The sequence below is a fragment of the Egretta garzetta genome, unplaced genomic scaffold, assembly GCF_000687185.1.
Source record: "Egretta garzetta isolate BGI_Z169 unplaced genomic scaffold, ASM68718v1 scaffold85, whole genome shotgun sequence".
NCBI lineage: Eukaryota > Metazoa > Chordata > Aves > Pelecaniformes > Ardeidae > Egretta > Egretta garzetta.
Window position 1 is genome coordinate 649,601 of NW_009259718.1, and position 23,441 is coordinate 673,041.

General features: G+C 50.6%; 1 protein-coding gene across 1 annotated transcript in view; it reads right to left on the reverse strand.

Annotated features, from left to right (window-relative positions):
- Window positions 1-3,093: 3,093 nt before the first annotated feature.
- The window catches only part of CASQ2 (calsequestrin 2), a 32,069-nt gene continuing 11,721 nt past the window's right edge, over window positions 3,094-23,441 (reverse strand). The window contains exons 2-11 of the mRNA XM_009639088.2: window positions 22,279-22,363; window positions 20,693-20,793; window positions 18,544-18,655; window positions 17,084-17,157; window positions 16,475-16,605; window positions 11,096-11,141; window positions 8,548-8,602; window positions 7,754-7,854; window positions 7,308-7,382; window positions 3,094-3,294 (exon numbers count right to left, since the gene is read on the reverse strand). Of these exons, the coding sequence (XP_009637383.1) occupies window positions 3,094-3,294; window positions 7,308-7,382; window positions 7,754-7,854; window positions 8,548-8,602; window positions 11,096-11,141; window positions 16,475-16,605; window positions 17,084-17,157; window positions 18,544-18,655; window positions 20,693-20,793; window positions 22,279-22,363 (981 nt within the window). The remainder of the gene's footprint in view (window positions 3,295-7,307; window positions 7,383-7,753; window positions 7,855-8,547; window positions 8,603-11,095; window positions 11,142-16,474; window positions 16,606-17,083; window positions 17,158-18,543; window positions 18,656-20,692; window positions 20,794-22,278; window positions 22,364-23,441) is intronic.

Sequence of the window (23,441 nt, forward strand, 5' to 3'; positions counted from 1 at the left end):
CCGTGCTCGGGCCCCAGGAAGGAGCGCCAGCCATAGGAGTAGCCCCCTCTCTCGTAAGTCAAGGGAAACTTTCCATAAGCTACCGACACCAGCCCACCAGCCCCGGTATGAGCTCAGCCTCTCCGGCCTCTGTATAAGCCTAAGCACCTCTACCTCTATCGCTTTTATTTCCCCCCGAGCTCTGTTGCTTGGTGCATCGCCATGCGTACATGCCTGTGAAACACCCGTGCAGCTGAACGCGTCCGTGGTGCCGTTTGCAGGGTCTGCCTGCTCTGCCTGCGTAAGCCGTGCCCCTCAGAGCATCTGGAGAGGGGCACATCAGAACAGACGGGCATCTGCAGCGGGAGGAGAGGTACACGGAGAGTACCCGGGCAATCGGGATGTCCGGAGACAATGCCAGTTGGGAAAGGCAGTGGAGCAGCTTTTCATTTGTTCTTCATGGTTACAGGAGTTCATGGCACTCTGTGGTGACTGGTCTGGAGCTGCAGGGCCGGGGCAGGCTGTTACCTTACGCAGGGTGAAACTGTGCATGTTTTACTCCTGGGAGTAGCCCCAAGGTAAACAAGTACTTTGCTGAGGTGAGTGAGATAAGCAGTGTTTGTCCCTTAATCGAAGACTAGGGGACTCACTAAACTGCTCCTTTTCTCACTCCTTACCCATGTGCATCAATGAGACCTTGAGTCCCGCTTGCTCCCCCTCTCTCTCAGCCAGGGTCCTCTGGCAAACCTCTCGAGGAAGCAGCCGAAAGGAAAGAGCAGAAGGAAGGTGCTGGGCACCCCTCTGGCCAGGAGAGATGGGTGTGTGAAGGAGAGGAGGGGACCTCTGGTCTGACAGCACTCTGCATTTCAAGCCTTCTGAAAGTCTCCACCAGCTCCTCTGGGACGGGGCTGGGTTGTTCATAACCCCAATGTGACCAGGCAGGACGGTCTCCCCAAAATCACTTGGTTCAAGTCTTCCGGGCAGTGCTTATCCATCATAAAGAAGCAAGAAAGGGTAACTATATATAAGACAATAGTTGACCTAGGGGCTTTGCTGTCCTGTCTGTTCTTCTAATAAGCAATGCCTGAGGAGCACAGGTTAAGTGTTTGATGTTCAATGAGGAGCTAACATGGCCTACAGTCATATACCACATAAGCACAGTATTCATTCCTATACATAGAGGTATATAGACAGCCAGCTGCGTGTTGTTCATGCTGTCTCTTTCCACCAAGGGGACATGGCACACGTAGGAATATATCAGTACTTCAGCTTTTTTATACCAGTAGTTTCACATTTCTATTCCAGCTAATGTAGAGAGAGAGTCAAAGAGACTGATCAACAGGCAGGAAAAAAAAACCCTATAAAATCTTGCTTCGCAGTTCATCTGATAAAGGAAATATATAGCGTGTAAACCTTGTTTCTCATCAGGCTGATTTGCATTTGTGTAACGAGCTCTGATTCTCCTGACCCTCGCATTGTTATTTCCCCTAACATCACTTGCCTCTGATGTAAGCCAGTGTAAGAAAGGTCAGAACAATATTTTTCGTCTGTAGCGAGAGAGGACGTGTGTACCCTACCTATGCTAACAAGTCTGAACAACTGGAGAACGTATTTATAAATGTATTTATAAAGATAACGCTATCTCCGAACTCTCCATTCATTGCACTATTGTCAAACCTAATAAGCTAAGACAATTGAAATCTGCCGGCATGGGAAAGCAGGGAGACCTAATGCTGTCGCAGTGACCTGCACATGGATGGTGCTGCCCTTGCCAGGACTGAGTTGCTGACCCTTTGATTTGTGAGTGACCCCCTTGACTGCCAACTGGTGCCCCGAGCTCCTCCTCAGCCTGCAGTCCAAAGAGGCTTCTCGCGGGCTACCACGGGACATCCGTGCCTCTAAGCAGGGAGTAACTCTGCAACTGAATACTTAAAAGACAGATAGCTTGAATCCTTTTCACTGCTCATTGCCCAACTCTCATTACCCAGCACCTAATATGGTTGGATGGATGTCTTCCCTCCCAACATCTTGGTCATGGGAAAAAGATGCTATGTAGGCTTTGGATTAAAAGTCAGCTGAAGCTGGAAGGTTGTGGGAAGTAGGAAGGCTTCAGGGTGGGCCCCTATGAGTGTTTCCACTGGCAGGAGTGTGCTGTCTATCTCACGTGCACCACCTTCAATCCTGCTGAGGTAGGCCTCAAGGTAGGCCCGGCCCAGACCTGGCTGCACATGTTTGGAACTGGCCTGTGGTCTGCTCTGGTGTTTCTCTGGGGTTAAGACCAACGGTTTGGCTCAGCGCCATGATTTTCAGCCTGAAGAGTTTGGGCTCAGACCTGGATATAGCCTTTCCAGCAGATCAGGAACTCACAGGCTTTGATGTCCCATATCAGACCACGTGCACCTACCCTATCTTTGGCCTGAGCTTTCAAGAAGAAAGAGGTTCAGACAGGGACCGTGGTGTTTGGTTTTGTGTCACGCTGCCAGACAAGAATATCCTGTCATTACGTGGAATCACCGAAAACTTGAATAGCATCCCTAAAACCCTCCTCCCCTCCCGAAGCTTTTTGCTGCTCCTAGCATGTTAACAAGGAGCTACAGAGTCCCGCAGCAGAACCTGCAGGATTGAGTGGTCTTGGCAGAGTAGCGGCAAAGGGCATTGCGTTTAATAAAAGGACTAAACTTTATGGCGGCCTTCCCTATGTCTTGAAGTGAGATTTGGTCTTGGGATGTTAAGCGCTGGGCCGATGAGCATGGAAAATATGGGTTGGCTCCCTGTGTCCCTCTGACTGCGAGCGGGCAGGCACTTTCCTCCTGCCCTGGGGCACCGGGGGCAGATTCCCTGCAGATTCCTATCGTCCTTTACTACAGAGGCATGATTTGCAGGGGTGCTGGGTGCCCGCAGGCGCTGCCCGCCGCAGGGGCAGTCCCGGTGGCTCAGCACCACTGAGAATCAGGCCAGGGGGGTCCCGGCAAGGGCAGGGTCAGGGGGAACGGGGCAGGGGCGGGAGAGGAGCAGCGGTGCTTGCTGACGCTCAAGCACAGGTCTTCCGATGGAAGGACCTGCCGCGGGGGGAGGCCTCTCGGCCCCCACAAGTCAAACTGCACAGAGTCACAGTTAGTCGTCGTCGTCGTCGTCATCATCATCGTCATCATCATCGTCATCATCATCATCATCGTCATCATCGTCGTCGTCATCATCGTCATCATCATCTTCGGTATTTATCTTCCCAGAAAGCACGTCCTCTATCCAGTCCTCCAGCTCCTCAGCCGTGGGCAGGTCATCGTCATCTCTGATCTCCATCCAGATGCTGTCAGCCTGCGGGGACAGGTGATGGGGGATTAGCCACCCTCAGAGACACAGGGAAGAGGTCGGGTTCGCTGCTATTGGGGGGGTAAGGGTGGGAGCACAGGCGGGGATGCAGGAGTGGTGGTGGCATTAGCTCCCTCTCTGCCACAGCCTGTGGGCACAGCATCTCTCTGCCCACGCACCAGGATTACCACCTCCCCTGAAGAGCTCTTGCTTCTGACTAGGGGCAGTGGACCTGGTCACTGGGTTTACATGGGCGTGTAGTGCCTATTCCTTTCCTCCAGTGCCTGCACCTGTGAGCAAGAGCATCATCCACCTGATGCATTGCCCTCACCCCATCTGGCCAGTTTTGTAGACGCCCAAGTCTACGTAAAGAGAGCATAGGGAGACCTGTGCCAGCTCCCCCTGCATCGCCCTGTTTCACAGGACATCACATCTTTCCTTCCAGAGCCCTCCTGGGACCTCTTCCTCTGAGCCTTTACACCCTGCTCTCAGCACCCCTTCTTCCTGGCCTCTTTTACCCCCACCTTTGCCTCAGGGTGTTGTTCTGGGCTCCCCACATGGGATAGCAGTTGCTCCTCTTGGAAGAGCCTTTTCCTCAGATCATCTCAACCATGTTCCAGCTGAAGAATGGTGAAAAACACCAGTGCCCTGGACTACAGGTGGCCCCTGCTCTTCCTCTCCACCTCTCTGCATGACTTCCATAAACTGGAGGGGATAGGGGGGGATTCAGTAAGAAGATGCTGTCTAAAATGCAGTGAGAAGGTGCTGTCTAAATTGCAGCTATTAGCCAGGGTCAGGAAGCATAGCTTAGGTGGTCTCTGAGACTTGGAAATGGAAGGGTTTCTCCCTACTTTGTTATAGGTTCCCTGGGTAAATGCCTGGGTAAGGCCCTTTCCCTTCACTGTCTCCCCTCCATAAAATCATAGAATCACAGAATCATTTAGGTTGGAAAAGCCCGTTAAGATCATCAAGTCCAACCGTTAACCTAACCCTGCCATCCCACCACTAAACCATGTCCCTAAGCACCTCGTCTGCCCATCTTTTAAATACCTCCAGGGATGGGGACTCGACCACCTCCCTGGGCAGCCCATTCCAGAGCCTGACAACCCTTTCTGTGAAGAAATTTTTCCTAATGTCCAACCTAAACCTGCAACTTCAGATCAGCCTCCTGTTTTGCAGAGGTCCTGTGAGGTTCTCTCATGCAGTGTTTGATGTTGCAGAAACAAGTGTTTTTCACATGTTGGAAGATAACTACCGGCTTTTGCAAATGCACCCCGCTTCTTTCCCTGTCTGTGGTGCCTAATTCTCTTTGGTGTATGGCTTGCTAAAAAGACGGACCAATTTCTGCTCGGGGAAAGCTGTTCTTCCCTTACAATATTTTCCTCCTAAAACACCAAAACTGTAATAAAAAAGAGCCACAGAGAGGCATGAGGCTCTTGCTTCATGCAAATGATCTTGTCCCCAACCTCAGGACCATTCGTGTGGCAAAAAGCGACACCTTTATATAAGGGGAACAGGAGTGGGCCCGTTGCATCCAGAGAAGATGCCGTGCAAGTAGAGCAGCAATGCTTTATAGCGTGTTATAGCCCCAGCCCTGAGCCACCATGATGTGACGGACCAGTGGGGGCCACTGGTAGCTCTGGTGTTTGTATTGGCAGGTTTTTAGAGAAGCGATGGGGTCACAGGGGTTATGTCCACCGAAGCCAACAGCAGTGTTTATTTTTACTCCGTTGTGTAAGCCCCACTTTGTACTTGTGTAACTTGGCTGAATGCAGTGATGTAACACTGAAATAACGAAATGAGCTCAGTGTTTGTTTTAGATATCACCCGCCAACCTAGAACTTTCTTAAATCTCTCTCTTGAGGAACAGAAAACAGACTTAAGAGGAATGAAGTAAAAACTGCAAATACTATAATCGACAACCTGAAACATTTACTTTATCAAAGCTAGATAATGCCTGAGTTTTTACAGGGCTCTGAGTGACTGTTGGATAATAAGGCACATGTTCCTGCCTAATACTGCTTTTTATACTATTCTCTTGCCATTGACAATCCTACTTCCATGGATTTTCATTGACAGCTGTTTAATGTAGCTTTGATATGACTTAAACAGGGCCAGCTGCAGTAATTATAAAGAAGAGAGAGACTGCGGGCTGGTAATAAGGGCAAAAGACTGGAAGAGTTGGGCTCTGTTTCTGGCTTGTCTGTTCGTTTCTCTCATGATTTTAGGTGACAGATGCTATCTCGGCCCTCTTCCCTTTTGTCTCTTCCTTAACAATTCTGCTAACAAGCCTTAGCGCGCCAGGTCCCCACTCTCTAGGTGTCTGTCCCATGGTCTGGTGGATGCTGTGCTATTACAGGTAAAGCTCACATCCAGCCAGGGCTGCATCTACTCCGAAACTCCCAAGCCAGCCTGCGCGCTTCCCACTCATTCCCCTCGACAGGACAGGCAAGATCCAGGGCCTCCACTTCCTTCAGAACACCATCACTTTGCCTTCCCTACCACGTCTCCCATCTTACAGTCTTGCAGGGTTTGTTATAACAGGAGGCACAATCGCCCAGGACTCCCTTGCTGTCCCTCTTTTTCTGGGGAGGTACAGGAGAGAGGACATGGGGGCTGGGAGCAAGGTCGCTGGTGCAGCCAGGGCCAGCGCCCATCCCTGGACAGTTGCCCCAACTCTAAGTCCCTCTCTGCTCTCTTCTAATGAAACATCAGGTTCCTGCAGAGATGAAATTTCAAACATGAAGTCAAGCACTAAGTTACAAACATTTCTGCAGTGGAGAGATTTCTGCTTCCAGGGTCACTTACCTACCCACACAGGTTCAATATAAAGAGATTAAAACACCCAGTGCTTAACCATCAAAAATAAAGTAAGGTGAGCCGGGCTGGAGCGCGCCGCATTACGTGCTCTCTGATCGTCTGGGCTGTTCTTGTCAGACAGAGGAAAAGTGGTTTCTCTCTGTCATCATGTCAGGGCCGTGATGCACGTGACACAGCGCTCAGCAGCTCTCCCCAAATCTCTGCTCAGGGGGGTCAGATGGGTCCCTCTCCCACCTGCCTTAAAAGCTCGCAGTGTGTGGGCAACCTGACATCAGCTTGCTGGCTTGAAGGCAACCATGGTGAGAAGAGTAGCTGTAGAAAGCTGGCCCGACAGCACAGCTGTGGGTGCTGTGGGTGCCACCACCGCCGCCACCATGGCCACCGCAGCCCTGCCGAAGCAGCCCCTGCTGGTGCAGCTCTCCCTCTGCACCGCTACCGGCTGCGGGATGGTGTGGAAACCCTTCACTGCCATCGGGGAAGGGGTGGACACTTCTCCCTTCCCACCCACATCCCTCCAGCACCACCTGTGCAGCAGTGGCTGAGGAGGAGGAGGGTCTGGGTGAACCCCAGTATACCCTCCTCACCCCAGCAGGATCCCTCTGTTGGCAGTTTATGTCACACTCTTATGAAGGCTGTGTATTTATTTGGGTTTTTTTCAAGCTATGCCGTTTCTCCCTGTCATCTGTTGGGGACCATCTTGCCCTCCTACACTCAAGCTGGGCCGCTCTGCTTCCGCTGCAAAAGCACCCTCCTTTTTCTCCTCCTCCCTCGAGCACAGCTTGCTTTCCCCTCCATGCACACACTTTGCCCCCACCAGCCCCCCCAGGTTCAGTAAGAGCGGATGCACAATGGTGCATGCTGTGGCTTGGGGTGGACATGTGAGGCCTTGAAACCAAAACCAGGCAAAGCCCTGAAGCTCAGAACACAGGGGCTGGTCCTGCCCTCAGCAAACATGGTTTGCGTGCGACTCAGCAGCAGAAACACGCTCAGACCATAAGCCCTGAAGCCCAATGATGGAGTTGGTATGAACCCAGCTGCGTGTGGGAATAGTGAGGGCTTTACACTTTTTCCCAGAGAAAAAGCCGGGTCTACTTCCACTTAGCAACAGAAATCCCACTGATTCCAGCAGACCTCAGATCCCGTCCTTTCCAGCACCCAAATCTTGGGATCGCTGGATTTTCTGGGCACGTGCTACTCACATCTGTGACGTTCACCACCCCGATCTGTGGTCTGAACAGGTCGATCTTGAAGGTCTTCTCCCAGTAAGTGATGAGCTGCAAGAGGGAGAAACAAAACTCAGACAAGGGCATTTGCAACGCCCCGCCGCATTAACTCGGCCGGCCAGGCTGCAGTGCAGGGAGCATGCATGGGTGAGCGCACGGGAGGGAAGAGAGGCTGAGCGCAAGCTTGGGCCGCCGCACGCGGCAAAGGAAAGTGCCGGCTATGGGGATGGTCCCAAGACGCCGCCTTCATGGGAGGCAGACCCGAACGAGCAGCTCTCAGGGGTCACCCGTGTTCCCATTTCCCATCCTTTGTATCCTGCGCCTGCACTGGGGCAATTCCTGCACTCTTGCATATGCAAACACCCACACCCACACCCGTCCATGAATTAAACCAAGAAAGGCAAGGTGCCCCTGGCACTCACCAGAGGAAAGTCGTCGGGGTCAATCCAGACAATGCTCAGGTCGGGATTGTCGGTGTTGTCCCTGGCAACCTGCTTCAGGATTTCCAGGAACTCAAAACCATCTGAAATGATACATGAACGGCTGCAGCCCTCTCCTGCAAACACGCAGGCACTTTTCGCCTGCGGGGTTTTCAACTTCCCTCACTCCCCTATGCACACAGGGGTTGTTTATGGTTCTCATTAAAATGCTGTCTCCCAGCTCTTTCTGCTGATAATAAGGCTTTTAATTTCGAGCGTCCTCCCCGGTTATTGAAATTAGTTACACATGAATTAAGTCCCGTAATCCTTCCGTGGAGTGGAACAATGTCACTATTTTCCTGTGTCGAGGGAGGATCTGAGCCCCCGAGAGGCCAAAGCTTTTTGGCATGCTGATGGTGCTGAGAAGCGCCGATGCCACGGCTTTTCAGGAGCTGATGCCCACGGGTTTCCCGCATGCACATCGCACACCCAGCCCTCAGCACTCTCCCAGAGCCACACAGCAAGATGGACGCAGAGTTAGGGAGCAAATCCTGGCGCTGGGGTGGAGGGGATGACTTTATTTTCCCAGCCGGCCATCTCTTTATATCCAGAATTTGATTCCCGGCTAGCACACCCGCTAGCCTAAACACCCAGAAGCATCCCAGCTCCCCATCCCAGCAGGCTGGGACTCCCCATCCTGGCCGGGGAGTGGGGCTCCACAATGCAAACAAGCACATGAAACTCCACAGTCTTGAGTGATGGAGAGTAGTCACACAAGGAAGAAAGCGGCCTCCTACCTGGGTCGTCTTCTTCGGCAAAGGCCACAATGTGGATTCCCTCCATGTCATCCTCCTGGAAACAACAAAACTATTACTGATGGGCCAGGGGGGAGGACAGAGCCTGGGTGGTTGCTGGAGACGAGGAGCAGTGGGATGCCTTCAAATGAACAGGACGATTGCAAATGGGAGCTCGACTGGAGCCCCACCAAGGCACCAGAAATGGGAGCTGAGGTGAGGCCGAGGCATGGAGGCATTAGGCGCTGAAGCAGGTAGTTTGGGCAGCGTTGCTGAAACCCTTCAGCTAAAAATGAGGTGGGCATCATGATGGCAAAGGCAAGGAAGTTTCTGATGGTGTGGGGCAAAACCTTGCCTGCAGAAAAGGCCAGGGGCTCTCTAGCACGGGAATATGGGCTCACCCTCCATACCCGAGGCCACCTACCCCCATAAATTTCCATCTGCCAAGGGATGGTTTGTGGGGAAACAAATATCTGCCACCATGCTCAGCCCCCAAACGTGATCCTTCAGGGCCAGCAAAGGAGGTTTCCTCACAACATGAGCAGCAAGGTGGCTCATGTGGACACCTTTCAGGAGGTGAAGGGTCTCTGCTTTAGGTGAGGGTCTCCATGAGCAGCAAGAGGAATTGAGTGGGAGGCTCATTTCGGGGATCCAATGAGTGGAGGACAGAAATGACAGAGTGGTGGACTGCTTTTCTCCATGAGACACATGAGTAATGAGTAATGATATTGGCAAAGGCCAATGGATCTGCTGGCCGGTTCATCATCCGCCTGCTATGAATGTCATCTCTGAATTATCCCACAGATCAGCTTCGCCTTCCTCAGTCACTGCCGGTCCCGGTTTCCATTTCAATTGGTTTTAATGCAAGAAAAAATTCCCATCTAAATGCTAATTTCTTTTCCCTTCTGAGCCCAGAGGTGGCAAAGCCACCATCAAAAACTGAAAGGAAAAAAACCCCTGAAAGATTAAGTGGAAAACATTATCTTTAAAAACAATAGCAGATGCTGGGCCCTTGCTGGTGTCTTTGGGGAATACGTTTTCACCAGGGCATTCTAGTCAGATTTAGTTGGGATTCAGACCACTTACAGCTGGAAAAATCTACACTGTTTCTTTTTCTCCATATATGTCCACAGCATTGTCAGGCAGCAAAATCCAATTAAAAAAAAAAGTATATGCGATATATAATTATATATATAGCTACATAACCAAGCTATATTCTGACCTCCAAAGCAGCAAACAAAACTGGAGTAACTCCAGTGAAGGCACTGGGGATATTCTGAACTTGTAGCAAGATCAGAATCCAGCCCGTTATCACCTGTAGGTACGAGTCCCCGGTCGTAGCAGAGGCAAGCTTTGCATTCCCAGGCCGCTGGTAAAGCGAGCATCCCCTCGCTGACAATTCACACTTTTAGAATGTTAGGCTCTTTTAGAATATATTCAGTATAAAGGCAAAACCACTGCATGTGAAATTTGGGTCCCACTGAAGCCCCATGAAAAAACTATGAGGGATTTAAATGGCTCTGGGAAGCTATCTTCTATACAGAACCTGTATTTCAAAACAAAATGAAAAGCTATCGTGCCTAAGTGACTCATAACTCCTGATTCAGTTTTATTACCTCTTGCCTTGTTGTATTAAAGACTCCCAAGGTTTTTGGTGCTTCGGAGTCCTGCAGCGTTTCGTGTTACGCAGCCAAGCAAGGAGGCAACTGAATGCTGTTATAAATGTGCCGAGCTTTCTGGAGGAACGACTGCATCTTCCTTAGCGTCTGCAAAGCACCTGTTCAGCTTTGCTTTTCAGCATTCAGCTGGCACTTGAAGGCCCCTGGCTGGCTATTAACATCGTGCTCACTCACAGCGAAGGCATAGTTTATTATACATTATTTTTCTTTTGTTTCCACCCTTCCCCTTTTCCCCCACACTTGCAGACCACGAGAGTCCTCTGCGTGTGATCGGTGCCAAACCCCCGGTTAGTTCTTCACAATCGCCGACTCGCAGCTCACGCACACGGCGAGAAGTGCAATCAATGCACAATTTGCTCCGTAATCTATATCATTAACTGAACTGCCTGCCCTCGCTTGTGTTTTGAATCGTGCAACTGCTCTGGTATGATTTCCATGACTCCTCCGCTTGGTACAACCTTTGTACCTCGCCCAGCAAGCAGGCCACTGAAGTTGCTCCACCACCAGCGTTGATGCCCATGAGATAAGATAGAGCATCCCTGGGAAGGATGCTCTCCATAGCTCTATCATGGCCACTGCAGAGGTTCAACACCCGCCTGGCACACTTGGTTGGCTTTCCCTGTTCTCTCTGTGGAGCAAACAGGACCCAGCTCGGCTGTCCACCGCTGTTGAGCAAAGCATTTGAGCACACCATTTGAACTCAGGCACTGGGCATCATAGCCAAGGCTTTCCCTTCTTCCCAGAGGAGGGAAAGTGGCTTTGCAAGGAAGGAAAGATAATATTTTGCCCAGCTAGAGGCTGGAGCTTTTGAGCAGTGGTTTCTTGTTGGAAACTAGCAGGGGATGCAAGGCTTCCCACCCGTGCATGCTTACCCATGTCTCAAACATGTCCTCTGGGCGCAGTTTCCTCAAGGTGGCCCTGAAAGGAAGACAGAAACGCTCTTTGAGGACGCATCCAGCACCACCACAATGATGCTGCTGGCGTCACAGAAAAGGTCACCATGGCACGTTTGGTTGGTGGCTGGAGCCAGTGCTGTCAGCCACCACATTTTGAATGCAAGATTGGGGGCACAGTAGGTCAACTTATGCTTTTATTTATGGTGATAAAACCCTGCCCTTGCCCCTGCTGGAGTCACTGCAGATGTTATTTGTGCTTGGGAAGATGAGATGCCTCTCTGTGCTGGGGCACGCTGGTGAATTCGTCCCACACATGGCAGATTGTTCTGTCCGTGCTGAGAGCATGAGGTGACCCATTCACTTGTGTATTGCAGTCCCTGGGATGTTCCTACTGGGCTTTTTTCCCCTTTTCTCCTGGTTTTACCCCAGCGTAATTCCACCATAAAAATCCTTCCAAACTCTTGCTGAAGCAAAGAAGACAGAATAACCTCTGGCAAGAAAATTTAGATCATAATAACCACTGGCAAGGAAATTTAAACCATAAGACTGGCCAAAGCAAATTTTTTTTCAGAAGTAGTTCATATAGGACAGAAAAAAAAAAAAAAGTAAATGTTTTCAGACACATCCATAGCAGGAAGCCTGCCAGAGAGCCTGGCAGGCTGAGAGGTGACTGCGGTGTTAAAGGGGCACCCAAGGAACACGAGGCCATAGCAGACAAGCACAAGTAATCCTTTGCACCTCTGCTCGCTCTGGCACCAGGTGTTCAAGGAGGTTGCCCCATCAGAGCCAGTCTCCCCGGCAGACCAGCCCCAGGAGCTGTTTCAAAGAGAAGTGTCGGTCAATGAGGTCCTAGAACAAATTGGCAAAGGGAGTAGCTGCATGTTGCCAGGACCAGGTGGCATCAAGGAGATGCGTAACCCGTTGCTTCAGTTTGCCTCACTACCAGAGCAGTGGAAACAAGGAGCATTTTTTAGAGGTTCTTAAAGGACCTGTGGAGCCACAGATCTGGAGGAACGACTTCCTTATGGGCACGATGCTACCAGAACAAGTAGAGTTAACAGACATTTGAAGGAATATGACGTGATAGGACAAGAGACACGTGGCCTTTAAGAGGAAAATCACAGCCGTGGATCTGCTGGAGTTCTCAGAGCAGGGCAATGAGTGGGCAAAAGTATGCTGGTCGATGCAGTGAGCTGCCTTCAGAGGACCATTGGACAAGGTCCCTTACTAAAGGGTCTCAGAGAAACTAAGCTGCAGTTAGATCAGAACAGAGGACCTTCTGTGAATTAATGACATTGGAAGGTGAAGGGTGGAGATGAACAGTCAGTTTTCACGACAGAGGGAATTAACCAATTAAGATTCATAGCATATGCTTTAGCATGATCATATGCATAACATATTCTCACATAATCTGAAAAAGATGGGAAATAGGAATATGGCAGTGTTTCCTTATAATATTTAATTCTTCAGACAACCAACACAGGCCTGTCCATGAGGAGATTACAGAGGGATCTCCTGAGACTTGAGTGTCTGCATGGTAGACATAGGAAGTAATGCACTTGCAGAAAACCAACCCCAATTATACAGGTGCATAAATGAGTTATAATTAATTATTGCCTCTCAGGAAAGGGGCCCGGGTGTCACAAATTGAGAAAGCATCAGCTCCACAGGCAAAAGGCAGAAAGGAGTTTACAAACAGTTGGGAAAACACATCATACCATTACAGCAATGGACAGCTACACTATGCACCTCCAGAGTGAATGTATTTGTCGTTCTGGCCATCCCATCACAGAAACTATATGGGACAACTAAAAAAGAACATGGTAGTGTGGTAGTGGTGAACGAAGGTAGGGAATGACTTCTGTTTGGGGAGATTAAATAGATGACAGCTCTTTATCTTTTAAAAGAGGTGAATGAAGAGGATATTGGCAGAGGGTCTGAAAAATCAGGTAAAAAAAAAAAAAGTGAAACAGAGTGGTTAGTCGCTGTTCCTCATAACACCAGAGCTAGTAGGCACACAGTGAAATTATCAGGTGGCAGGTATAAACTGAACAAATGGGAATGCTCTTCTGATGGAATGCATAATTCAGCCACTGAGCTCATTACAACTGGATGCTTTCAGCATCGAAATAGAAATGAGGTAAAAAATTACTATAGAAATTGAAGAAATAGCCACTAAGCACATGATCAGGGATACAATTTTTGACCCAGCAAGTCTCCCCATTGCTGATTGCCAGAAACTGGAGATTCTATCAGATGAATGCATATTATGTACTTGTACCTGGCTTTCAAGATGCTTTCCCTAGCCATTCTCTGGGGGCAGCTCTCGGAGAAAGGAAACTCGGTGGGAAGGATTTGATCACACCCACGTGTACCCATTGTTGTGGAGTTACTTGGGATTTACTCCGGTTACTCCCCGGTGCTGGAGGGAGTGAGCTAAGTGGGGTTTAGGTGACTAAGAGGGAGCAGAATTCAGCCCCCACATCGCTACACCACAATTACGGAGAATGGGGTGGGGGGGTCGGCCCCCGGCATTTTGCACGCGAAACAGGCACAAATCCAGAGGCCTCTTGCTGCAGGCAGATGAACTACCATGTAATCTGTGTTTGTGCAACAGAGAGCAAAATCTGGGCTGAGACCTCAGAGTCACGGCACGCAGCCACCATCCCCAGCGGGACACCTATCGACCTCGGACGAGTCACCCCTCCGTGCCGAGCACTGCCTTCCTGACCTGCTCCGGAGAGGATGAACCCCCGCCCGCAGGCAGGACGAACACCTCTGCCTGCAGCCGCCTGGGGAAGCATCTGCAGGGAGGCTGCCTGTGGGCTCCTCCTGGGCACCCGCTTCAGCTCCTCTCTGGAGGCTGCAGTGAGAGCTCAGCAAACCTCGATTTCCACGCAGGGCTGGAGGAAGAGGTGGTGAAGCCCGCCTGGGCACAGCAGTGGGGAGCCCTTTTTGGAAGGGCGGTTGCAAAGCATGCCAAAGAGCTGGGGTACTGCTGAGCACTGGGAGCTTTCCCCAGTGATGCGATGGGTCTCCTTCTGCGGGGTGGAGAGGTGGCAGCAGGGCTTTGCACCTCAGCGGAGGGGATAGTCTGTGCCTACCAGCTGCAGTGAAGTGATGTCCTGGTTTCGGCTGGGATAGAGTTAATTTTCTTCATAGTAGCTAGCATAGTGCTGTGTTTTGGATTTAGTACTAGAAGAATGTTGAGAACACACTGATGTTTTTAGCTGTTGCTAAGTATTGCTTAGACTACTAAAGGACTTTTTGAGCTTCTCCTGCTCGCCCAGGTGCATAACAAGCTGGGAGGGAGCACAGCTAGGACAGCTAACCCAAACTGACCAAAGAGCTATTCCATACCATAGAACGTCATGCTTGGGGGGAATTAGTCAGTTGCTCAGGGGGGGAGAATGATGGTGGCTCGGGGAGAGTGATCGCGGCTCGGGATGGGCTGGGCATCGGTCAATGGGTGGTGAGCAATTGCTTTGTGCATCACTTGTTTTGTATATTCTGTATATTCTCTTACCATTATCATTATTACTATTATAATTCTTTTCTCTTATTAAACTGTCTCTATCTCAACCCACAGGTCTTACTTTTTTTTCCAATTCTCTCCCCCATTCCACTGAGGGAGGGGGGGAGTGAGCGAGCAGCTGCGTGGTGCTGAGTTGCCAGCCAGAGTTAAACCACGACAAGCGAGAAAGTCTGCTGTGTGAAGAGGAAGGAGGCAAGTGGTCCTCTACACCATCCTGCGGAGCAGAAGATCCTGCCAGGTTATCTACAGGGAACCAGCACATGGCAGCTGCCAGGGTTGCTTTGTTTTTCTCTAACAGGCCTGATCATCTCTGTGTCTGACTAATTCCACTTCCAGCCTTTGGCTTTAGGTCCTTCACCAGTGGCAAGGTGGGAAGAAGCACTTCTGCTCCTAGATGCCCAGTATTAACTGCTGGGAACATACCACTGTCACCCCAGGGGTTTTCCCCTGCCATTGGCAGGTTTGGGATTGCAGGCATCTGATTTCATGAGATTCTTTTGAATTCCCTTCTGAGCCTTGGCACTTGCAAAATATATGGCCCAACCCCTTCCTCCTACCACGCACAACACAGCATCTTGAAATATGTAAGACTTGGGGGGGGGGTTCCAGTGTAGTCTTGTGCTGGTGGAGAGCTTGCCTTATTAGGCTAGCACTTAGCTGGCTGTGCTTAATCAGCCTCCTGACGCTGCTGCCTGACAGAAGGAGCTTGGGGAGAAAAGATGGGAAGGACTGAGGTCAGGAAGGCCAGGAGGTCAGCAGAGTGACCTGCGAGTACATGGGAGATAGAGGACCCCTTCATATTTCAGAAAAAGCGGAGATCTGTTTCCAAGTCTGGTGACTCGCAGACTCTGGAGATGATCTCCTGTCTCTGAACCCTCTGCGTGTGAACACAAACCTCCAGTTCAGCCCAATTTGGGTTCCCCTAGCAGTATCAATGGCCCTGCTTGTCTTGAACTCTTTTCTGGTCCCTTGAATGTCTGCTGAGAAATGCAATTGCAGGAGCAGCAGATAGCCTGCGTGACTACCCTGTGCTGTATTTTTAAGGGTGTAAAAATACTGCACCTCATAGGTAGTTGTGCCCTGATATGTAATCCTGTGCTTTTACGCGGGATCAATCTTTCCAGTCGCTTCCAGGCTGTTGGTGGCTGAGTCCCGAAACAGCTGTGCAATAAACCTGATCACAACAAGCACAGAGCATCCACAGCTCCCACTGATTTGATCAAATGTTGCAGGTGCTCAGCACCTTTGCAGATGAGGATGAAGACAGCCATAACAGCGGTGGTTTCCTCTCTGCACCTGCGGTCAGCGGGAGCCTCTTACTCCATCACTGTTCCTCCGAGCTTGGTCCGAGCTCAGAACCTGCCTACAGATGTACCTGACATCAGGAGAGGGATATACCCATTAGTGAAGCTGTTTTGGGGAAGAAGGGGACTGGGCAGAATTTGGTTTTGTCTTGAGAGGCCTCAGAGAAGGTAATCTTCTGTACAGACATAAATGAAAAGCATGGGCAAGTAGGGCAAGGTTTCTGCTCTCCACTGCTTGCAAGCCTCCCTGATCTTTGAGGGAGGACTAACCAGGGAGGAGGAGGAGGGAAGCTGTGTTGTCCCAGACCCACGGTGGTGGGCTGGCTGTGGCACAAATGCTTGCACCTCTGGGAGTGGGAAAAGACTGGTCAAAATCTCAAACACAGGTCAGCGAATTGCCAAAAGGTGGTCATCACCCTGATTTTTACTGAGAGGGATGCCCTAGAGGGGCAAGCCTGCGATGACAGGTACATTTACCCCCTTCCCGTGGCCAGGAGTGTCCCGTACGCTGCATACCTTTTGTGCTCCTTCACAAATTCAACCAGCTCCTCTTCTGTGTAAGGCTTATCAGGGATATGAACAGGCTCATCCATAAAAGGTTCATAGAAGTCCACCTCGTTCATCTTCAGACCTAGCTTCTTGGCAACCTGTTGCAGTGAAGATGGTCAGAGGTGAGTGAGCCTGATGTGCTGCTTTGCCCACCCAGAGTCCTGCCTGGTTGCAGAGCTGAGGTCAAGGTGCTTGCTCTCTTTCAGAGCATGCACTCATTAGGGATGGCCAACAAGATATGAATGGATCTTTGCTTGGTTAAAAAACCACTGATGCTTTCTACACTACTGGTCCGAAGCACTGGGGCAGAGCAAGGCCAGAGGCAAATCTAATGGGGCTGGTTTCTGAACCCAGACCAGGACCTGCCTCCACGTTGCAGCAATGGCCTTTTATCTTGCAACAGGGCCAAATCCAAATGCGGACACCAACACCACAAATTACAGGAATGCTGAAAATGAGAAGCTGGAGCCAGATATTGAAGCTGGAGCCAGATATTAAACCTGGGAGCATCCTGAGCTTCTGGGAAACAGGTGGTAGAGGCCATGAGCTCCCACACTGAGGTCTGTGGATGCTTACCCCTTTATCGAAGGTGGCAAAGAACTTGATGTACGGCTGGAAATGTTCAGCAGCTTCTTCGAATGCCTTGTAATCTGGAAGGAGAAAAGGGGAATGAAGAAGAGATTTCACAGGCAGCTGGCCACGCTCTGATCGGCACAGAAGGCACTAGGGAAGGACAAATATAAATTATTGCAAAATGCATCAGATGACGGCACTATGTTTCTTCCACCCTTCCAGGGTTTGCAAACAAGGGCCATTTCGTGTGGAGCGAAGAGGACACATGTTGTGCAGCCTCACAGTGCTCAGGAAAACTACCAGTCCCGGCATGCCGTGCTTAACTGGGGCTGAAGTCAGCAGCCCTGCGAACCAAGTCCAGGGGTGACAACTCCAGCCCGTTGATAAAGGTGTTTGCAGCTGCCCTCTCGCACAAGCAGTAGTTCAGCCTGGGAAATAAACAAAGTTGCTCCGGCATTAATGATTGCTGCCATTCCCCAAACAGTCACCCAGCATGGTCAGGCACGCTGCTCCTGCCGCAGGAGGAGGGGGCAGGAACGAGGCGTGTTTTTACGGTTACTGGTATCAGATCCTCAGCTGGGGTTAGGAATGGTGCTCTCAGCCTGACGGGAGCTCTTTATAGCAGGTATTTCACACCTTTCTTCAAAATACTTATTAATGAACAGCATTAGTGGCACAGCCCTGTCTGAGCTGCCCTGCAACCCATTTTGTGTGGGTGAGAAAGGTGAAGGGAGAGGTGGATGGGCCTGCTGCAGTGCAGCAGACCTGGTGGTATGTTTCTCCTTCTGGTAGGAATACCCATCTTTTTGCAAAAGGCAAGCCTTGCAAGCGAGGGGTGCATGTTGCCAGCACCCCCCGGAGAGCAGGGGGAGCATTTGGGGCTGGCAGAGGAGGCTGCTGGGGCTTGCTGGGGAGAGTCTTGGGCCAAGGCTTCTCAAGAGTCATGAAAGCTGATGGTTCTGCCTGGAATGGTCCCTGAGTTGCACATCCCTCAGAGCATGGGACCAGCCTCTTCTCAGTCTTGGGGGTCCAGCAAGGAGAAATAGGTCAGTGCCTCTGCCGGGCTGCCCTAAGGTGTCCTGCTTACTGCTGCTCTGTTTGCAAAGTTCAGATCACTGCTCATAAGAGGGGGAGTTTTGCTCCCTTTAGGTTCTCACCCAGTGTAACTGTAACCTCAGCTGATTTTGGGTGAGGTAGACTGACTTCACTTCAGGAGGCCCTGGATTATCGCCCCCTTCTGCCAGTAGACACCTTGCAGAAGGTGCTCTCGGTGTAGGAATGGGCTTGTGCATAGCAACAGCAGAAACTTGCCTGCAATCCCACCTCATCCTCCAGCAATTTTGGCACTGTCACAGCCTGCCATATACTCCTAACACCCTTAATGTTCATGCAGAAGAACCAATGCCCAACCCCAGCACCCCCAAGCCAGGCTCCAAGCCCCACGAGGAACATATTTGTCTTACGTTCAGAATCTTCTCCTTTGAAGTAGCCAATGAGTTTGATCTCCTCATCGATTTGGTCAAAGGCCTGAAGCTCCAGCTTGCTGTTTATGATCTCCACAGGGTCTTCTAGCAGCTGCCGTGACAAATGCATTTGATAACGCAACGGTTTGCAGCACCAACCTATGCCTGGCAGGGTGTGTCACTAGCAGCCTAAGTGGGGGGAAAGAGGTTCACCCGATTTCTCTGCTGCTGGAAACCCTACTAAGTGCTCTTTGCCTTAATGCGAGGAACCGAGGTGTGCAGGTCACCTTCAGGGGGAGCCCTTAGCAGGTTCACCGCGTAGGTTGAAGCATCAAGAAGGAAGCTGAGAGGGGGCTGGGTAACCCAAATGGATGCTGAGGGAACTGCTGTGATTTGAGACAAGGGGTAGCAATTGCAACTGGCTTTAGAGTGGCTGAGGAAAAGGGAGAGCAGTTGAAAGGGCCTGGTATGGAGACTGTGAGCTTCTGTGAATGAAGGATACATTTGTTTTTAACTGCAATTTGCTGGAAGAGGTTACTGCAAAGAATTTGCTTTCGGAAAACATGAGACCCAGCATGCTCGAGTGCGGCCAGACAATGTTTTGGAGCAGTGGAAAGTCTGGATGTGAAATTTCCTGGCCGATCCTCCTCTGCCGCTTCAGCCTGTCATTAGCCTAAACTTTGTTTCTCTTTTCTTAACTGAAAAGATTTGGTCTGATCATTTTGCCCAGCAATACTGGTGTAAACCAGGTGTGGCTTCACTAGAAAAAAAATGCAGGCTAGCCACACAGTCCAGCCTACAGAGGCATAGAGCACCTCTGGGTGTGTTTTCCTTTGAGAGCGGGCTGCCGAGGCACCACAGATGCGTTTTTGGTTTTGTTTCCCTGCTTTGCTGGGTATTTTCCCTCTTGTCCCTCTTGAGTGGGAAAGACACAAACAGAAATCCTTGCTCCCTTCCTTTGTTCACAGAACATGATTTTTCAGCGGCACACCGCAAAGCACGGCAAACAAAAACCTCGCAAGGCGCCTTGCGAGTGATGCTCCAGGGTGTGGCTGCGCCTCTGCTGTCTCCAGAGCAGCGTGGCCAGCTCCCTGCTGCCGCAGTGGCCTGAGCCACAGGAACCAGGGATCCCACCACTACTGGGGTCACAGCAAAGCCCTGCCCTGCCTGTGGCCCTCCTGAGTGGTGCAAGACACCCGCTTCTGTCCCTGAAGCCACTTACACGAGCTTTGGCCGCAGTACCCGATGCATGCAGCCACATTGCTGTAGGAGAGATGAGGTCCTGGGAGCTGTTTCTCTTCCCCAGACGTGCTTTTTGCCACCGGCACTCCTGCACTGCAGGTCACCACTTAGGCAACCTGCCACCCTGGGAAACAAACCCTGCCAGCTCTGCTGCTTGCCTTCCCTCCCTTATCTGCATTTTTGCACAGCTGCTCACAAAGGGAGCCCCAACTTCTGGGCTGTTGGAATAAAATAGAGAGAGAAGTGCAACACGTTGATGAGGAGTCAGCATCTTTTTTTGCATTTTGGCCACAAGAGCGAGTACATATTTATGTCCGTGCACAAAATGACCAAAGAGCACTAAGTCCTAGGCTCTTCTCTAATTCATGGCAGTGCAATTCAGCAAGTTCACTGAAGAGGCAGTAGTACACTGTGTTGTTTGTGCGGTTGTGTCTAGAAATGGGCAAATTGTTTGCAGCATATACCTTTTTCAATTAATTGAGCTGGGTTTAGGTGCTCTGTGGGAATGTTACTTGGATATTTTTTTTTTTAAATAACTTTAAAAAAAAAAACAACCCTGAAATATTTTGCAAATGGCAAAGTGCAGGACAGCTTGCTAGCTGAGATGGGTGACTAGCAGTTAGTTATGTGGGATTGTTGCTTGCTTCCAGTCAAATACTCCATAAACAAGAAAGAGAGCAGAACGTCTTTAAGATATAAGTGGTTGGTGGCATATAAAGGTACCAGCTTTCCTTGGAACTCATGGTCAGACAAGTATTTGGGAAGCTGGCAAATGTCATCTCTACCAGTGTGTAGCAAACAGGGATGGAATTTCAAATAAAGATAAACCCGCGTTTTTTAGCAAAGTGAGTATTTGCAAGGTCTTCTCTAAGAGGCTTTATCTAGCTCTGAGCTTATCTGTGCTTACATCCAAGAGGAATTCCACCAAGACATCCGTGGCCAGTTCCCCATCAAATTCAATCAACCGCTCCTCCTTAAAGACATAGAGACTTCCCTCTTCAACCAAGCCTGAAAGAAGGAGACAGGAACCATAACGTGGTCAACACGTCACTAAAAGCATTTTTACTACAGAGTATCTTGCTTGTAACTCTAGCAACACCTCCTGGGAAAGCGCAGCTGCCGATTCACTGAGCTGACCCCATGAGAAACAACCCGAGCAATCTCCTGACTGATGTTTCACGGCATGAGGGACAGACCTCAGCCAGAACTCTTGCTAGCTTCTTCCCAAATGTTGAACTTTTTCGTTCAGGTGACAGTTTGGCGTCAGCTGGAAAAATTCTGCACTGGGAACTTGTTTTAGCTGGGCTATCTATATTGCAGTAAATAGTACCGGCCTCTAACTGACGTCCCAAATTTGAACAACCTGACACTAGATGGAAAATGGATTTTGATGCGGGCTGTTGCTCTCTGCCCAGAGAAGGCTGAACTATGTGAAGATAAACAGTGAGCTGGAAGCCAAAGCGAGCTTCAAACTCTCTGCGGCTTAGTTAGCCTTGGCAAAAGGCTTAGAAACCTATGGTGGAGACGCCACGGGTGGCAGCCTGGCAGATCTGAATGGTATATCACTGGACTGAGGACTGGGTGCCACAGCGTCTCGGTGGAGGCTCCAAAATCAGCAGCACTAAGCTCCTGCAATGCATGATGGCAGGGTACCATGGGTCAAGGTGGTTGGTAGTTTGTTCCTTCCTGGAGAGGCAGAAGCTCTCAGTTTTAGTTTAGCTTCCACCAGCATGCTTAGCCTCTAATTTAGGAAGGAAAATTACAGTCCAGTATAGAGTCCAGTATGCTTAAACAGTCTGACCTTAAGTCTAGTGGCATATTTATGTGCTGTTGTCTTTATGGGCCATAGTATTTCCATATTCCTATGTGGGCTAAAATATGAACGAATCACCAACACCTGGAAGGCAGCTGTTTCCAGGGGTGGGCAACACAGCAGCCTTTCACCTTTACAGTAGGTTTCCTCTTCTGCTCTGGGGAGCAAGTCAGGAAGGGCTGGCACCTAGCTGCAGAACCATTGCAAGGCTGTGGCTCCCCCATTAGTGGCTGGGGGTCACTCCGCCATGGGGCTGGTGATATTTAGGGGCCTATGTGATATCCCTGTAGGTTTTGGTTCTGCCTCGCTGTGTCAGACCTGTCTCTGTGCAGGAAGACCATGGAGCTGCTCCATGACACCTATTTACAGTTCCTGCTCAGCAAGCTGTGAGCTTCCACCCTATCATCATTATGGCATGAACTGGCTTTCTTTTTCACTTGGTTTGGTTTTGTTTTGGCACTCTCAGACAGGAAGCTTTTTGCTGGAAGAGTGTTGGTTCACCCCTCTCATCCTTGTCCCCCAACTTCATCCTTCCCGTGTTGGGGTGGTCAGTGTGCAATTGCCACCATCGCCCTCCTCATCCTGGTGACAAGGATTTAGCTGTCCTCTCCAGGGCTGCCTGTTGGGCATCACTTCTGCACTCCCCAAGCTGTTCCAGAGATATCAGACATGAGACTCACCTAGCTTTTTGGCAAGTTTGGCATCCTTCTTGGAGTCCACCATCCCAAAGCCGATGCTCCTGGGCTCCAGGACCTGAGCCGCCAGCTGTGGGAAGAACCAGAGAGCCCAACGTTAGCAGCATTAACACCACAGGGTAGCTAAAGGGCATCATGCCCTGCTAGTGTGGTACGGCAGAGACGAGTGACCCATATTCTGCTTTTGGGCAGCACCAATGGGTGGGATGCATCACATGCTGCCTCCCCGCTGAGATAGCGCTGCCCGGAGGTCACGAGGATTGGATTTCTTCCCACTGTGTCGCATCACTGAGTTTGCTGGTGATACCACATGCTGCTAACTGCTCTTTGACACACAGGCATTGGGAGAGGGCTCCCGGCTGAACCGGGGACACCAAAGCAATGGGCATGGCCACCGAGCCAAAGCAAAAGCTGTCTCCTTCCTCGTGCCTCAGCGAGGGAGCATGACATGTGGGTACCATGGATATTTTAACTTGGTGCCAAGCAGCAGTAGCTGCAAACTGGAGGGGACGCAGGGCACTGCAGCACCATGTTTCCCTCGTATATGCGATGGGTGGGCCAAAGAAGGCTCCCAGCGCAATAAAGCAGAGGGACTCCTGGCTTCGCGAAAGCAGTCCCTTCTCCTATGAAATGCTTTAAGTCATGTCTCCCATCCAGGCTTCTGTCACCCCTGGGTTCCTGGTTCCCTCTTTTTTTCCTACAGAAATGAGTCTAATCCCAGCCACGCTCGTGTTTGCGTCCTTGCAGCTTTGGAAACTGCTGCCCCCTGCTCCCACCGTTTCTGACGAAGGGGCCTCTTGAAGATACCAAGTTCCTCCCTGTTTTGTGAGAATAGATATGCAAGGAAAGGAGAGATGCTCTGCAAGTGCCCCATGGTGGGAATGGCCCCAGGTGAGACCCTGTGAATTCCAGATGGGCTCCGTAGATATGCAGTGACCCTGGGAAATGAGCCCCCTTACTCACCGAATGACTGACTGAGTCCCACCACAAGCACATCAGAGCCCCTGCAAGGTGGTAATGATGCTCTGAGACCCTCAAAGAGCTCTAAGAGCCCCCTCCTCCTCCCTCTCCCTCCCTGCTCCATGAATGCCTCTGATGTTGCCTGTCTTCTTGCTGTCCCCCCTCCCAACCCTGCCAGATGGGGCGGG